Consider the following 17747-nt stretch of genomic DNA (forward strand, 5'->3'; position numbering starts at 1 on the left):
TCATGTCGTTTTTTTCCTATCATTGATGAATCAGAAATTAAAATAAAAATCGTGAATTCAATATTTGCTAATAATTCAAAGAAAATGATGTGTAATGACTATTATTAATTTGTTGAATGAAAAAATAATTGAGAAAACGAAAGGCAAAAAAGGAAAGAAAAGCGTGGATGAAAATGGCATAAATAAAAAAAAGGAGAATCTGACAGATAAGAGTTTTTAACTTTAAGCTTAGGGACAAATGGAAAATGGGTTCGATGGATGTCGTGTTGGAAAATCTGCAATGTTTCGACCACTTGTTTTTGCTTTGTCTCATCACTTCACGCTCTCCTTAGTAACGTAACATAGTAAGTGAGCAATTTGAAATTGTTGTAAAAGGCTAAGAATTTAGGTTTTTGAATATTTTTTAATAAAATATTAACTATAAAAAACTTAAGAAATCACTTTAGTTTTATATTGATTTAAGTGGAATATTTATATTAAAAAGAAAAATCTGTTTGTAGTAAGAAAAATAACTGAAATTCAAAACTTCAAATTTATTATAAAGGTTAAAATGTGTTCTGGGTTCTTATATTTTCTGAGCATTTAGAATTTAGTTTTATTTTTATTTTAAGGATTTTAGATTTACTTTTGAATTTAAAATGCGAGCCCAATCGTTACAGCAATTAAAATTCCTCTATTAATTTAAGGTTTATTATAATGTTCTTTTTTTATTTATTTATTTCAAAAGATCAAGTCATTAAAATTAACAGAAATAGTTTAATGGTATCAATAAGTAGACCTAAATTTTAAAATTTGAAAAGCATGAAAAATTTGTAAAAATAAAATAGAGGGACTAAATTTCTAATTTATAAAGAATATAAGGATTTGAAGCATATTTTAAGGGTGTTTCCATGCCTTAGTTGATAACAAAATTGAAACTCTTCAAAATCTTGACTTGCAATTTTGTTTAATTGTTACATGCAGTCATTGTATTTCTTTTAAAACTTTTGAAATTTAATCGAATTTTATCTATTTAAAATTAATAAACTTCATCAAATTTAACTAGCACTTCAATATTAAAAAGTCTGGGTTTAAAAATTAAAACTCAATTACTAAAACATATTCAAAGAGTATTGTGGATTGGGTTTTAATTTTTAAATCAAATTAAAAATAGAGGGACTAAATATTAAAAATACAAAGCATACAAGGATTGGTTATAGCATTAAACCATTGATAGGACGACATGACTGTAAAATTGATATTCGAGCTCCAAATTTAAGAATGTCAGTATATTGAATTCATATTCACTTTGATTCACTGTTTTCTCGATTTCTCAAGTTTTTATTTTATTTTTATAAGAAAGAATCCTCATCTCAAAACTGGAAAAAGAACTCTCGTGAGTACAGTACTACCACTGACCCAAAAAACCTGCATTTCTTTAGCAAAAAACTATGAACGAACCCATTGTTTTTGAGCACTGAAAAAGCTTAATTTCAAGGGTGGGGTTTCAAAAAGAAGATGAGAACAATGGGGATGTTAACGAAGGGTTCTCTTCATTTTCTGATTTGCTTGCTTCTTTGCATGGATTTTTATTGCATGGGAGATGATGAATCTTCTTCCGTTCAACTCAACGATGATGTACTTGGCTTGATAGTGTTCAAATCAGATATCAAAGACCCTTCATCTTATCTTGAATCCTGGAATGAAGATGATAACTCGCCTTGTTCATGGCGGTTCATCAAATGCAACCCAAACAACGGTCGTGTCTCAGAGGTATCTCTTGATGGGTTAGGATTATCGGGAAAGATCGGCAAAGGGCTACAAAAGTTGGAGTATTTGAAGGTATTATCACTGTCTCGTAACAATTTCAGTGGGATAATTGGTCGGGCATTTGGTGTGCTTAACAGTCTTGAAAGGCTTGATCTTAGTTATAATAATCTTTCTGGGTCAATTCCTAGCACTTTTGTTAACATGAATTCTATTAGATTCCTCGATCTTTCCAGGAATTCTCTTTCGGGTTCAATCCCTGAAGAACTCTTTCAAACTTGTTCTTCACTTAGATTCCTTTCTTTATCTGAGAATTCATTTGATGGCCAATTACCGAGCACATTGTCTAAATGTTCATATTTGAATTATCTTAATGTTTCCAAAAACCATTTCTCTGGTAACATAGATTTTGTTTCTGGGATTTGGTCGATGTATCGGCTTCGAGCTTTGGATCTGTCTTACAATTCATTTTCTGGGTCAGTTCCAGAAGGTGTTTTAGCATTGCATTACTTAAAACAGCTCCATTTACAATTCAATGGCTTCTCAGGACCAATGCCTGCAGATATTGGACTATGTCCTCATCTAAATTCATTGGATTTCAGCCATAATCTTTTCAGCGGACCACTTCCAGATTCTCTTCAGAGACTAAATTCATTGGTTTTCTTCAGTTTATCATATAACATGTTCACCAGTGAGTTTCCTTCATGGATTAGTACCTTAAGCAGCTTGGAACACTTGGATTTCTCAAGCAATAGTTTAACAGGTAGCTTGCCATCATCAACTGGTAATCTCAAAACTCTAAAATATTTGAGATTGTCAAATAATAAGCTCGTTGGTAGCATACCAGCTGGTTTATTTGATCTGGGATTGGAAGATATGGATCTTTCTGATAATAGGTTAAACGGTTCGATCCCAAGAGGTTCAAGTAGTCTTTTCGAGTCTCTTCGAAACTTGGATCTGTCTAGAAACAATCTTGAAGGTACAATTCCTGCAGAAATGGGGCTTTTTGCTAACCTGAGGTACTTGAACTTATCTTGGAACAAGCTTGAATCAAGCATACCACCAGAACTCGGGTTATTTCCAAACCTGACCATGTTAGATCTTCGAAACAATGCTTTATCCGGTGATGTTGCAGGGGATATATGTGAATCTGGGAGCTTGGTTATTCTTCAATTAGATGGGAACTCATTGACTGGGCCGATTCCGGATGAGATCGGCAACTGTTCGTCATTGTACTCGCTGTAAGTTCTCATTAATGCATTTTTGTTTTATTATGATGTAAGCTATGATTTCCTGGACTAATGATTATGCAAAACTGTATCTTGTTTTGTAGGACATTATCTCACAACAATCTAACCGGTTCAATCCCGAAATCGATTTCGAAGTTGACCGAGCTTAAGATTCTCAAACTCGAATTCAACGAACTAAGTGGAGAAATTCCAAAAGAGCTCGGGTTGTTGGAAAATCTTCTTGCTGTGAATGTATCATACAATCAACTTATAGGTAGGCTTCCTGTAGGAGGCATATTTCCAAGCTTGGATCAAAGTGCTTTGCAGGGAAATTTGGGGATTTGTTCGCCATTGTTGAAAGGACCGTGTAAGTTGAATGTGCCGAAACCTTTAGTTCTCGATCCGGATGCGTATAAGGGTCGAATGGGTGATCATAGGCGAAGAAACGAATCTGCAAACCCGATAAGATTCCATCATCGTAACTCCCTTAGTGTTTCTGCCATTATCGCAATTTCAGCAGCTGTTCTGATTGTATGCGGGGTGATAATTATCAGCCTCTTAAACATTTCAGTTCAAAGGCGACTCGAATTTGTGGAGACAGCACTGGAAAGCATGTGTTCAAGTTCAACAAGATCCGGAAGTCCAACCGCAGGCAAGCTCATTTTGTTCGATTCAAAGCTATCGACTAATGGGATCGGCAACCCTGAAATCCTCCTCAACAAAGCTGCAGAGATCGGTGAAGGAGTTTTCGGAACAGTTTACAAGGTCCCATTGAATCCTCAAGGAAGATTCGTAGCAATCAAAAAGCTGGTGATATCGAACATGATTCAGTATCCAGAAGACTTCGACCGAGAAGTTCGAGTTCTCAGAAAAGCAAGGCACCCGAATTTGATATCACTGGAAGGATACTATTGGACACCTCAATCTCAACTTCTGATAACAGAGTATGCAACTAATGGAGACTTGCAAACAAAACTCCATGAAAGACCAGCTACAGCCCCACCACTTTCGTGGTCCAACCGCTTCAAGATAATCCTTGGAACAGCTAAAGGATTGGCTCACTTGCACCACTCATTCAGGCCACCAGTAATCCATTACAACATAAAACCAAGTAACATCCTCCTCGACGAGAACTACAATCCGAAGATTTCGGATTTTGGATTAGCAAGGCTTTTAACGAAGCTCGAAAAGCATGTGATCAGCAACAGGTTTCAGAGTGCACTAGGATACGTAGCACCAGAGCTAGCATGTCAAAACTTAAGGGTCAATGAGAAATGTGATGTATTCGGTTTCGGGATGTTAATCTTGGAGCTTGTGACCGGACGAAGGCCGGTTGAGTATGGGGAAGATAATGTCGTGATACTGAGTGATCATGTTCGAGTTTCCGTCGAGCAAGGGAATGTGTTGGATTGTGTTGATCTAGGTATGGGTGATTATCCAGAAGATGAGGTGTTTCCAGTGCTGAAATTAGCACTGGTTTGTACTTCTCAGATACCTTCAAGCAGGCCTTCAATGGCGGAAGTGGTGCAAATACTTCAAGTTATCAAAACCCCGGTTCCACAAAGAATGGAACCATTGTGAAAAAAAAAGAGGCTATTTCTTTTTCGTTTTTTATTTTTCTGTTATTGGAAATTTTCTTTTAATTTTACTAATTTCTCCTTTAATGATAACTTCATGCGATTTTCAGTTCACTTATGCATTACTGATTACTAATTTCTCCTTTAATAATATACTTAATAAATTTTTATATGCATGTCATATTTTTTTTTTTTTTCTATCAAAATTATGCAAATATACAAAACACAAATTAGTAAATATTCCAAACCAAATATATAAAAATTAATCATGTTATATCATATTAATTTCATATTTACCAAATGTATCTTTTATTCTTGATTATGACATACGCACAAATAAAATTATATACTAAATATATTTATAAAAATTAATATCAATATTTGATTAGATGAAAAATACATACATGTTAAAAGCTGTAAGTTTGAGTTCAAATTCTATGTGTATATTTTATTATTTTTATATAAAATGACAAAAATATCCTTATACATCATCAGTCATGTACCACCCATTAATAATAAAACAATACATTATCGCTCATGTAAATAAAAATTTTTGAAAGACATCAAAATAAAACTATTAACTTTATTTAAATATAATTAAATATTATTATAATTATTTGTTTCCGTTTCAGGTATTGAATTTCAAATTTAATGTTTTTCTATTTATATATTTTTAACAATTATAAACAATATTCTTTTTAAAAATAAAGGTAATTATATTTGTTTTTAAACCTTTAAATGTATCATCTTAACTGATAGTGTATGACACTCATTGGGCATCAGCGTCAAGATTTGGAAATTTTAATTTTAAAATTTTAATTAGATCACTCAAATTTTTAAAATTTTAATTCAGCTCTCCTAAAATTTTTGAATTAATCACAAAAATTCAATTAGACCCACAATCCTTTTTTTTTTTTTAATTTCATTAAACTCCTAAAATCATCAAATATCTACAAGTAAAGTATTTTCAACATTATCCAGCTAAATCAATGCGACTTAAACATATTTTCACTACCCAACTAAATTAATACCCGACTAACTGAAAACACAAACGATGATTGTTGATTCTGAAATTGCAAAATTCTCGATTCTAAATATATGGTTATATAAATTCTTAAGCACCACTTAGAAAAGCAAAGTGGAAATCCTATTTTTTTTCTTAAATCAACATAACATCGACGACTTCAATTTTCATTTTAAAAATACCACAATCTAATTTAACAAAATTCTTTTGCGAATGTTCTCAATTTAACATTAATTATAAATTCAAATAGGGCTAAATTCCTAAATTTAAAAATAAACTAAAATTCAAATATGCAAAGAAAATAATTAAACATATATTCAAATATTTAGTGAAATCCAACGAAAAATGTCATTTCATATTCAAATAGTAATACTAAGATTTAATGCGGGCAAATGATCAGGCTTACAGATTAAATGTAAAACATTAACAGCATGGGAAAAATTTTCAATCACATTCATCTTCAAATAAAAATCACAACCATAAATTATAATTCTACTCAGACATTGCAAAAATTTTCAGCTAATCTAGACAATGCATCATTTATACCTGCAAAAAATTGCAGACGACATTGCGAGTTTCAGTTATCGTGCAACGATTTCATTAAATACAATCTGTTGAAGCTCTGCCCAGAAACCCTGCAAAATTATTTTAACACCGTTAGATGAAGATTGGTCAAGGAAAGGCATGGTTTTCAATTATGTTGCACTGTGCATTGATTCCGGTCTAAAAGGAAGAAACTACAAGTGAAACAAAAAAAAAAAAAAATCAAAGAAACAGGTTGAAAAGGTACATTATAACCACTACTAGACTTCACAATGTCAACCTGCAGGAGATGTTATGTCAGTCAGGTTATCCTAAAAATTAATTGTTAGATCTAAAACAGACATACCCGTTGATTTGGTTGCAGTAATTTGCGATTTGATTTGTTATGAGGAAGCTCTCCAACCGTGATGGCTCAGGGATTGGCTTGAAGATGGGATTTGAAGGGTCCTCCTCAGGCAAAGGATCCTCCCCGGCAGCTTTTCGTTGCATGTTATCTGCCCTACAATTACGAAAGAGATGAAATACATAAAATTAGGTGAATTAAGGGAACAAAAGCACAATACGAAGCATTTTCATAAAACAAAATATGTTTATCCAAGTAAAAGAGAGGCAGCTTCAAACTTTTAACTTTCACTGGAAAACAATTTTCTTTTTCCTTTCCCCTCTCTTCCCAGTAAAATCATTCATAAGTCCAACAGATGGAATTCATTTCAATAATATGGATAACTCAAGCTATGTTACTCAGACTAGGGTGTAAATGTGGATACAGGTATGTGTTCCACCACAGGTATCTTAAGCTATTTTCTAGGTTTTCCATACATTTGGAGGGTCCTTGAAGGGCACTTCAAGGAAAATGAAGAGTTGAGCGACAGAGATCAAGTATACTACCTTCTTTTCTGAAGCCATGCCTGTTGCTGGGCTTGTTGACGTGACAGGCTCCTGTAGTAAAATTGGAACTGCCAAAAGGGAAATAGAGAAATGCTATTTATGTTAAACATAAAATTAACAGAAATGACACCGGAGTAATATGGGAGAAACAATAATTCATACCTTCTGCTGTTCCACTGACAAATCATCCATGCATTCAATCAAAAATTCCATATTCCTCTCCATATATGGATTGTTTGACAATTGCAGACGATCATAATCACACTAAAGTGAAAAATTATAGTTAGAAGACAAATTTCACAGATACAAGATCTTTTACTGTGGTACAACTAAAAATTATTTAATCAACACTATATAGTGCACCTGTGTAACTGGAGTGTCAGATTCCAGCTCAGTCATAAAGGCACTGATAAGGGCAGAATTTGAGACTTTGATCTGTCATTACAAAAGTATCACAAAAATTAACATGAAAGTGGGAACGATTATCGTTTCTATTGCAAATAAACTAACTTATCAGTAACATTCCAAGTACTACAGGATAAAAATCATGACAAATCCTCAATATTGAGTGAATCTGGTTAGTTCTGGATTGGGTCAATTTGGGTTTTAAAACTCCCAAGTCATTTCTGTTCAGTTAATTTCAGGTTCAGATAGTCTCAGGTTTGGTTGTTTTTGGTTTGGGTCATTTATGTTTTTTGGGTCAGCAGTTTCGGGTTCTTTTCGTTTCAAATTTGAGCAATATTGGCTTTGGATTGTTGACTTCCTAAAATCAAATAGGATTCGGATCAGATTTGGGTTTGGGTTCAGGTTGATTGGATCAGATTTTCGGGTTCTTAATCTTGTTGGTTTATTTTCATCTCACATTCTAACACTGCTGAAATAGTTGGCCATTCATCATATGAGAGCAATTATCATGATGCTTCACTTGTTTGAATTAGGTGCAGTATGATCAAAGGTACACCAGTATGATCAAAGGATAATGCAGTCTCAATGATTGATTATATTACTTAATAAAGGTAGTAAACAGTCAAAGCGGTAGAAGCTTACAGGAATTTCCTCGAAAATATCCATCCATGACAAGTTTTTCTCCCTCAACCTATAACAGCAAGAGAGACCATCAATATGAGATCACATGATATTCATATTCATAATTTTTTGACAGCAAGGAGAAACCGTACTTTTCTCCAGTAAAGCTATTAGCTCGGTAAAGTTCCATAAAAGAATCAGATAGCTTCAAAGCCTTAAGAGCCAAGACACCTTGATTAGACCTCGAAGGATCGTAGATAATGCATACACACCTCCTAATATTCTCCTGCACAGTTTACCAATTAAGCAGATAAAAAAAATGAAGAACTAAACTTTGATGAGTGAATTTGAATGTAAAGGCACAAAAAGTTGTCAGTCCAAGCAAACAGATATAGAACCCTTTTTACATTAGGTTTTATTTTTCTTTATCATCCATAGAATGGTGAGAGATCTCGTGTTCATCATTAGCAACAGGCTTATACGCAATTCAGGAGATTCACAATAAAATTGCCACCAAAGTTAAAAAATGTTTCCTCTACCTGATAATTCATAAAAGTCTCAATGAGCTCAACTGTCTGATATGAACCCAAAATCGTTGATTGGTACCTGAAAATATGCCAGGGAAAGACAACTGCATTAAACAAAAGTACGGAGTATACGATTTTACCATTAACTAAAGTACAATTTATTAGAATAAATATAACTATTAACAACATATGCATACAGCAAGAATGGTATCACCATCCGCTATTAACCGAACCGAACTGACATCATAAATAGCATTATGATTCATAATTCCTTAAGTATCTAAGACAACATCCATCAAGAACTACAGAATGCTAGCCAGCAAAAAAGACAAGACATTACCATCCAACAGTGTTGTTATCAACATTAACCTCCCTTAGACATCTCATCATCTCAAGCTGATAATTAGCTCCATCAGCTTCAATCTCCTCATCTTCCTCGCGGATCTGTACCAATGATTAGAACATAAAAAAACATTCTAATTCAAAATCGAAAACATGAAAACAGAATAATAATAATAATAATAATAATAATAATAATAATAATAATAATAATAATAATAATAATAATAATAATAATAAGGATATTTGCGGAATTACCGGGAAAGGGAAACAATTGGTAACTTCAAGAACACTGCCAACATCTAATCCAAGAAGTTGGCCGGTAACCAGAGCCGGTGAAAACTCCTTGCAGTGCTTGATTATTTTCAATATCACCTAAAAAAGTTCAAATTTCATTGATAAGGACGTATAAATCAAAATTATTATTATTATTATTATTATATATATAAAAGAGAATAAAAGAGGAATACCAGGCCTTCGATCTGGACAACTCTGAGAGGAGAAACAACCTCTTCAGTAGCTGCAACTTGAAGGAAAGACTTCGCCATTGAATTCGCCATTGTTGAATGTCGTCTTTGAGAAGGCTCTGTTAGCAAAATAAGGGGAAAACAACAACAACAACAACAACAACAATAGCAGGGAGGAGAAACCCTAGAATTTGCTTCGTTTTCACTTTTATTTTATTAAAAATTTTGGACTCTGTTGGGCTTTTTGGAGTTTGGGTTTATTTTTGGTGTTTAAGTTCATCAACACTTCAACCGCAACTTTAATTATATATATATTTAAATTATTTATAAACTAGTATGATTTTGGGAGTTAATTATTTTTGGGTTAAATTATAAGGTTAAAATTTAAATGCTGCAATTTGTTTTAAGTTTCTGTATTTTTCATATATTTGAAATTTAGTTTCTATAATTTTATTTTAATAATTTAGTACGTCAACTTTTCAAACTTAAGAATTTAGGGCTAGTTGGTACTGAAAATCTTCTATTAAAATTATTGGTATAAAATTTAAAATTAAAAATATTCACTTAATAGCCATGTGATAAAAAATTGACATCGTAATAGATTTGAATTTAATAGAGAATTTTAATGATGTTAATAATTCTTAAATTTCACGTCAATATTTTAATTAAAAATTAAAATAAAGTATTTAGACTAATTAATAAGTAATGGTAATATAAATGTTGAGCTACTAAATCATGTAAAAGGTAAAATTTGAACGTAGTATAATAATCGAAATTAAAATTTAACCATTTTTATATATAGTAAAAGATAGAGGATTCGATTTGGAATTTAACCTTTATGTTAATAATAATATATAAATAAATAAAAAAGCCATGAAAACTTGTCATAAAGGAAGGCCTCTGTAGTATAGATTTTCTAAAGTTTGACTAATTAAATTAAACGTACACCACACATTCTTCCTGAATTTTAGTTAAAATTACGTTTTGGCCCACGCCCAATTTTTTATTCACTTGATAACTATTAATATTATCGAATTGATATGTATTCTGTATAGATATATTTTTGTAATTTTATTATTTAATGATTATATGACACCAACCAAAATCAATAAAAAATTATATTAAGAATAAGTATATAGTTTAATTATTTATTTATTATTCTAATAGTTCTGTTTACTCATAATGTTTTTTTATATATATACCAAACCTTAGAACTAATAGACCAATGAGCAAGCACTTAAAGACTTGTTTTAATTCAATTACAATACAAAACACGAAAAAATAACGAACTCGTGACACAGATGCACAGATGCTTTAAAATTTTAATACAAATTATGAGCAATTCAAAATTTATAAAATTATTAAGGGTAAATTCCTAGTTGATCACCTAACTTTTAAATCGTTTTCATTTTGATCACTCAAAAGTAAAATTATTGTATTCTAATAACTCAACTATTAAGACACTTTTATTTTAATCACCCAAGCGTTAAAAGTTCTAACGGCGGTTAACTATATACGCCACATCAAATTTACATTTTTATTTTAGTTACCCAATTTTAAGTTACTTTCATTTTGATCACCTAAAAATAAAAATTATAGTGATAAAGCGGTACAAACTAAAATAATACACACAATTCTTTACCCAATTTTAAAACAACCTAAAAGTTGGATGACTAGAATGAAAATACAAAAATGATGCAGCACATATAATTAACCGCTTTTAAGAGATTTAATTTTTGGGTGGCTAAAACGAAAAACACCCTAAAAATTGAGTGACAAAGTTGAAAAGAATTCATTTTGATAATCAAAATATTAAATATATTAAACATGATCATAACAAGAAAAAGATCTTTCATATCATCATATATTTTTGTATCCTATTTTAATGATTTTTTTCCAGTCGTAATCATATCATATAATCACGACGTATAAATATTCAAACCAAAAGAAGTAGCTAACAAACTATTGTAAGCAAGCTAATAGGACGTCCTATAAAAAGTTGAATATATATGATGGGAACCAAAATCAAGAAGCTAATGTTTGTTTCATTTCACCCACTAGACATGGTCAAGCAACTTGGCCAACATCGTTGTTGCAGCTGAGCTTCTTGCTTCATGGGGTTTTGGACATGCATCACCCAAGCTCAATGACTCGAAGTTCGTCCCTTTTACAGTTACCTTGGCTTGATATCCACCTTCAAAATAATTCGAAAGGGTAATGTTAGTTTTTGCACTATTTTCTTGTTTCTACGATACCCAAGTACGAGTAACTTAGTTCTAGACAACATGTTACAGTCACAGAACAATCATCCCTCGAAAGCCTCATCATTTCAACATGTTCCAGTCACAGAACAATCATCCCTCGAAAGCCTCATCATTTCGGGTTAAGGGACAAGCTTATCAATTATACTGTATTAAATTATATACCAATTCCGACTGCATGTTGAAGTTAAAAGAGTTTACCATCTGATGGGAATACTTGGTAAGTTGGCAATACCCAGTTCTTGTCTTTGCATATACCATCCAGCTCCTGCGCAATGAGAAAAATATTGATCATTATATACCTTTTTTTTTTATTCATGACAACGCAATCTAGCCAGTTATAGAAATTGTGAAACTTGTTCGGAGTGGTATTTAAATAACATGAGAATTCAGTGGGTATTTTTAGGTCAAGTTAGCTAAATAATCTGCGCATGCATAATATACTAAACAATGGTAAAGCCTGTAAGTTCCAATTACGACTTATGGCCTCAGCTACCACTTTATGGGGGCTTTTGGAGCATATGAGAACTGGTCAATACAAAAAGACCACATGATATATTACCACATTTTAATTTTCGGATTGCCGATAATGAATGTCTTTACATCTTACCCCAGAGATAATTGTAGTTTTAGTTTCTTATGGATCTATCATAAAGATCACATCCAAATTTTGGTTCTTATACCCATATCCAACATACCAGGCTCTGAATTCATAGATGGAAAGAAAAGTTGAGGACATTTGATTAAACTTGCCTGACATGGATTATGCTTGCTGGATGCTTCCTCTGAGGATCTGCTTCGTTTTTTGCACTGGGCCCAACATGGGTCTTCGTAATCTTTGGAAGTCCTCTCTTCGCCAGTACTTTCTGGACATGCATCATTACAACCTTCTATGACCAAATCTAATTTTAATTCCAAATCATCTTCACCACCTATACAAAGTTGGAAAACATATTACCAAATCAGCTTCGAGTTAATTAAAGTTACTTCCAAATCTAAAAGTAATGACAATTTGGAAAGAAGAGCTAAGAAATCCAATGACTAAATATTAATCCAACTACAACAGTAGGAAAAAGTAGAGACTAGGATCTATGGATCTAAAACCAGTACTGCTCTCAACGAATATGATATCCAACATTGTGAATTAATCGAAAAAGGGCAATGCTTTTGTGTATAAATCCACTCTCACTATAGAGAAACACAAGGTAATCGCATTTACGTAAAATCACCTAATAATATCTTGACCTTCTTTCATATATATAAACTTGAACCGGTGTAAGACTTATTAAGTTTGTAAAGATACCATTCAAGATTGTTTGCATTTTTTTATCACATTGAGCAATCTCATCTCCAATTTTGCGAAGCTGAAGAACCTGCAGATACAAACCAAAATACCAAAGAGAATATATAATCAAGTAATCCATCAACAAAAAAGAAAGGAGCACAAATCACTTCAAAATGGGACTTTTAAAAGATGGATTATAATGTTGTGAATTAAATATATGGTCTACGGCTGCATGCTAGTAAAATCTTTGTGCGTCAAATATTTGAAGGTGGCATGGCATTCATCATTTGAACAAAAGAAAATCATACCAGTTTATCCCTTTTATTAAGTAGAACTCTCAGAGCAGTTTTCGACAAGACATGATCCTTTGACGCGATGGCATTGTGTAGTTTGGCTGAACATTTGGAGTTGGATTCACATATAACCGAAGCATGATTACCCATAAGTATCCCAGCTTGACCAGGCGTATTATTCGATGCTGCTTTTCTAGTGATAACATTTTGATTCTTGTGCTGATTAAGGTTTCGAACTGCTGAGTTAGCCACCTCAAACTGCATCAAAAAAACATAGGATGTCTAGACAAAAGAACATAAAGCTTAAAAGGTTAAATATAGTAATCTGATTAACAATTTTCGATGGTTAACTCAGCATGAGTAAGCATGGAAAATTCCCAGAACTTGACTGTACTAACGAAATATTCCTAGTGAAGTATGCAGACTGTGTAAAGAAATACGGCATCTACTAGTTCCTTAAAGAGCCCGAATCTAATTAGCATTTTTCAACTGTTAACAAAATCAAAAGCAGTAATCAGGACACACCTTAGCAACATCAGTCATGCCATTTAAATCATGCTCTGCCCGAGAAGTAATCTTCTTTAGCAGAGAATCATGTTGGACTCTCTCAGCTACATTTTTTGAAGTAGACATTTTTTCATTGTGAACCACAGAAGGGTTGTCCATATCCATATTCCAAGGCCCATTAATGGCATCCATGAAGTCATTAGTAAAATGATCATTCTTCTTATTCTGCTTCTCTGATTCAGCATCGCTGCTGTTTCTGGAAGCCTCTACTCGACCACCATCAAACAGATTTTTATTCCTGTTATTTTGAACTTCGGGCTCTGAAGGTTCTTCGGTCATTTCAAAGCCATTTACATTTACAACTTCCTGTACATACTCCTGTTCTTCGAAACTGATAGGAAAGACATCCCTGCAACACAATTTGCATAGAGATGATTAACCAAAAGAAAAATGCATGCGTGCATACACACACAAATTACATCTTTTGGCCCTATGCAGGTGAAAGTAATTTAGCCTACATAAAATAAGTATAACAAACCTCGAGAACCATTGAGAAATGATCGGTGCATAAGGAAGCAGGTGGAAGTATTCAACAACAGGAGAGTGCATCCATCTGGAGGAAACCTTTTGCAATAATGGTCCTCGCAAGCTAATAATACAAGAAGCTTCATCAGCAATTTAGAATGAATTTTTTTAACAAAAAAGGAAACATGCACAGAAAAAAAAAAGTTCGGGCACTCCCTCTCTGGTGGGTGACAAAATTATTTCTTAACCAGAAAACATACATCATCTTACAAGCATTGACTAGAACCAAACCTGTCAAATACGTCCTTAATAGGAATCCAACGAGCTTTTGCTGCTCGAACGCACTGCATGATATAAAAGCGAGTGGCGGTCTTGTCTTTACTCAAAGAACGTACAAGATGGCTTTCAATAATGTTAAGATCGCTTTGACTGATCACTGCCCAATTTAGCACAAACATTAGCATTTATATATGCTACACACACTGGAAACACATTCAAATAGAAATAATTCTCTCTTAATACATTTCCTCCATGTAACTTAAACTCGACTGTGAGTGTTGGATACAACTCCGTTAAATTTTTTTCAAAGTTTTTATATATGCTACACACACTGGAAACACATTTAAATAGAAATAATTCTCTCTGAATACATTTCCTCCATGTAACTTAAACTCGACTGTGAGTGTTGGATACAACTCCGTTAATTTTTTTTCAAAGTTTTTCCATATATTTGGAGGGTCCTTTGAGGGTCATAACCCCCAACAAACTAGACTGCTTGGTCAAATAAGCAGAACACAAGAGAATCCTAATTTTTCAAGGCTTCGATAAATGCAACCACTCAGAATTCAAAATTTTAATATTAGTCACAATAAAAGGCTAACATCACCATCTTTACACTAACTACCAGAAAATGCAAATTTAAGTATTTATTCAACATTAACATAAAATGGTAGTGGCTTACCATTCTTTGTTGCTTCTTTAACAGCTGAGAAAGCAATTTGCTGGAAACAACATTCATTAGCATCCAATTCATCTCGTGCACGTTTATTGGGGACTTTTTTTCTTTTACTCATATATTTGGACTCAATAGAACAATCTGGACTGTAACAGGACTCGTTCACATCTTTTTCAATCAATGAATGTACACCCCTAGTGATGCTACCATCCAGCAAGATGCAATTCTCTTTTGACAGGTCAGTCAAAAGAATGGAAACTTTCGAAACTGGCAACCCTTTGGCGCTTAAAGCATCTAAACTTCTGGATATAACACATGCATCCTGGATGGCTTTCTCAAGGAGTGAAAACTGACTTTCAACTTCACTCAACTCAGTATCATCAGTCCTTACCATGAGCTTCATATGTGACTTCAAATTTGGCTTCAAAACTAAAGCCCACTTGCAAAAATTCTCAAAATCTAGATACCTTAAGTCCGGATGTCTTTTCCTTAGGAAATAGTTGTATAGTAACACAACAGCATGTACCTAAAGGAGAATTTTGAAAGGAAAAGAAGAAATATAAGAATGGATTAAATGACCACATATTTATGCATCTATTGAAGAAAGTGGGTACATGACATCAACTCCCAACCAAACTTTTTATATTATCTTCTAGTCATTTCCAGACAGTCCTACCTCATTCCGAACAAAACATTACCATCAAATTCTTTTATATGTAACAAAAGCACTAAAAGTTTGTAATCTGGGAAAAGGTAGTCTCATTTCAATATAAATGCAATTACAACTCCAAAATTTGCCTTATTGAAAGAACATATAATCCTCCTTTACCATTAGATAAAGCAATTCAACTTATTAAAAGAACACAAGTCCCCTGACACAAAGAGAAAGTAACAGATCACAGGTGAGAATGAAAATCGGAACGTAATTCTATGTGAAGTAAAGAAAGGGACCTGTTTGGCTACTAATTCCTGAGTAGCTAGCGATGGAGTTTCCCGAACTGCATATTTAGAAGGTAGCAAAGGATCAACCAAGTGCTCCAAAAATGCTTGAACAGCATCCTCAGTTGGACAAACACTTGAGATGGCCATGATTGCCTGAGCCTATGCACTACTCTCCTTCAATTCCTATATGTATACAGCAGCAAACAAATTATGGAAGTGGAAGTGAACATGTTAGTCTCTTTAAGAAGGTTTGTGTATCAAATTAAACCTATTGAATTAGGCATTTAATGACTGTTACAAGCAAACACAAATCTAGAGCTTATGCCAAGATGCATATACTTATTCTATTGAAACAAATCTTATGGTTTCAAAGTCAAACAACAAATCTGTTAATATTGGAAATAATGGTTGCAGAACAGAAATATATAGTATGAAAAATACATAAGCAAGACACAAACATGATTGTATAAAATCTATATAAAACAAATAATTAGAACATCAAAATTTATATAAATATAGATACACAAATTTCCAAGTCTATGAAACAAGCACATACATTAAACAATAAAATCTACTTAATAATCCAAATGCACAAACTGTAACCCTATTCAGTAAAGCAAATTATGGAAATTCAAAAAAAACAAAAGAAAACCCAAGTTTAGATTGTTGCATCAGAACTTGGAAAACTAATAATCGTGAAGTAATTTCCTTTTCAACACACGTTCAAATAATCTAACCCCCCACGGAAAAAAAAGAAAATCATAATTGAGAATCCCATTATAGCCAAACAAAAAAGTTGGAACTTTTTCAAACAAAACTCAAACTTTATAACAATGTAGATGCTTTTTTGTTAAGTTTTCACAGAAACTTATACAGTTTAGCAACCAAAAGGAAAATCTGCTCGAAATTTACTAAAAACACACACAAAAAGCTCACGGAAAATACTGATTAAAATCTCTACAAAAAAAAAACAATGTAGAACTCAAAAAAAAAAAAGGAAAGTACTGGTAAAAAACAAAGAGGAGAATGAGAATTCACCCTACTTTAAAAATAAAAAACGCGAACAGATTTTAGGGTTTTTTGTGATTTGCCTTGTTTATATAGAAAATCATCAGGAGGTTTTAAAGAGAGGATCACTCAAGTACCACTGTTTTCCTTATGTGAGAATCCTTGGTAAACAATGCGTTTCTTTCCTTTTCAATTAACGGAGTATTTATTATATTATTTATTCACCTACCGTGACGTCGTTTTATCGGTCCAATTTCCAAAAGGGCGCCAATACTAGAGGGGTTGATGGACAGGCCTGGTTGGGCCGGTTCGCGGCCTGAAATTTTAAGAAAAATGCTTGTTCAGATCAGAGTCGGTCTAACCGAGTCGGTTTGATAACTCGTTTTTCTTTAAAAATAGTGTTATAAATAAATTTAAATTAAATAAATTGATTTTTTGAGCATGATTCATCTAATTTTTAAGAATGGATTTAATGAAAATTATAGATAAACTCTTTTAGAAATATAATACAATTTTAGAAAAAAAGAAAAACTGGATTAAGTATGAATATCCGAGTAAACGTGCAAATCAACATGTTTAAATATATTATTTAAAATCAAATTTAA

General features: G+C 32.8%; 3 protein-coding genes across 5 annotated transcripts; 1 reads left to right on the plus strand and 2 right to left on the minus strand.

Moving 5' to 3' along the window:
- The first annotated feature begins 1274 nt into the window (after positions 1-1274).
- LOC105800416 (probably inactive leucine-rich repeat receptor-like protein kinase At3g28040) lies at positions 1275-4666 on the plus strand. Its single transcript, XM_012631539.2, has 2 exons — positions 1275-2987; positions 3080-4666. Exons 1-2 carry the CDS (start codon positions 1498-1500, stop codon positions 4554-4556), a joined length of 2967 nt encoding a protein of 988 aa, XP_012486993.1. The 5' UTR covers positions 1275-1497; the 3' UTR covers positions 4557-4666.
- Positions 4667-5900: 1234 nt separating this feature from the next.
- Positions 5901-9622, minus strand: LOC105800417 (eukaryotic translation initiation factor 3 subunit H). The gene is made up of 11 exons (XM_012631541.2): positions 9370-9622; positions 9158-9274; positions 8901-9004; positions 8573-8639; positions 8186-8319; positions 8055-8103; positions 7371-7442; positions 7170-7271; positions 7008-7075; positions 6466-6618; positions 5901-6211 (listed from the first exon to the last, which is right to left on the minus strand). Exons 1-11 carry the CDS (start codon positions 9457-9459, stop codon positions 6154-6156), a joined length of 1014 nt encoding a protein of 337 aa, XP_012486995.1. The 5' UTR covers positions 9460-9622; the 3' UTR covers positions 5901-6153.
- A 1578-nt stretch (positions 9623-11200) lies between these two features.
- On the minus strand, positions 11201-17344 carry LOC105800418 (uncharacterized). Of its 3 annotated transcripts, none has more exons than XM_012631544.2 (11): positions 17226-17344; positions 16144-16317; positions 15199-15718; positions 14529-14673; positions 14251-14361; positions 13731-14121; positions 13221-13463; positions 12931-13000; positions 12381-12559; positions 11829-11895; positions 11201-11560 (listed from the first exon to the last, which is right to left on the minus strand). In XM_012631544.2, exons 2-11 carry the CDS (start codon positions 16279-16281, stop codon positions 11424-11426), a joined length of 2001 nt encoding a protein of 666 aa, XP_012486998.1. In that variant the 5' UTR covers positions 16282-16317; positions 17226-17344; the 3' UTR covers positions 11201-11423. The 3 variants fall into 3 exon arrangements, with proteins under 3 accessions (XP_012486998.1, XP_012486996.1, XP_052476440.1); XM_012631542.2 differs by having other exon boundaries at positions 17178-17319; XM_052620480.1 differs by having other exon boundaries at positions 17280-17312.
- Positions 17345-17747: the final 403 nt, after the last annotated feature.

Source organism: Gossypium raimondii, chromosome 9 (assembly GCF_025698545.1).
Source record: "Gossypium raimondii isolate GPD5lz chromosome 9, ASM2569854v1, whole genome shotgun sequence".
Taxonomy (NCBI): domain Eukaryota; kingdom Viridiplantae; phylum Streptophyta; class Magnoliopsida; order Malvales; family Malvaceae; genus Gossypium; species Gossypium raimondii.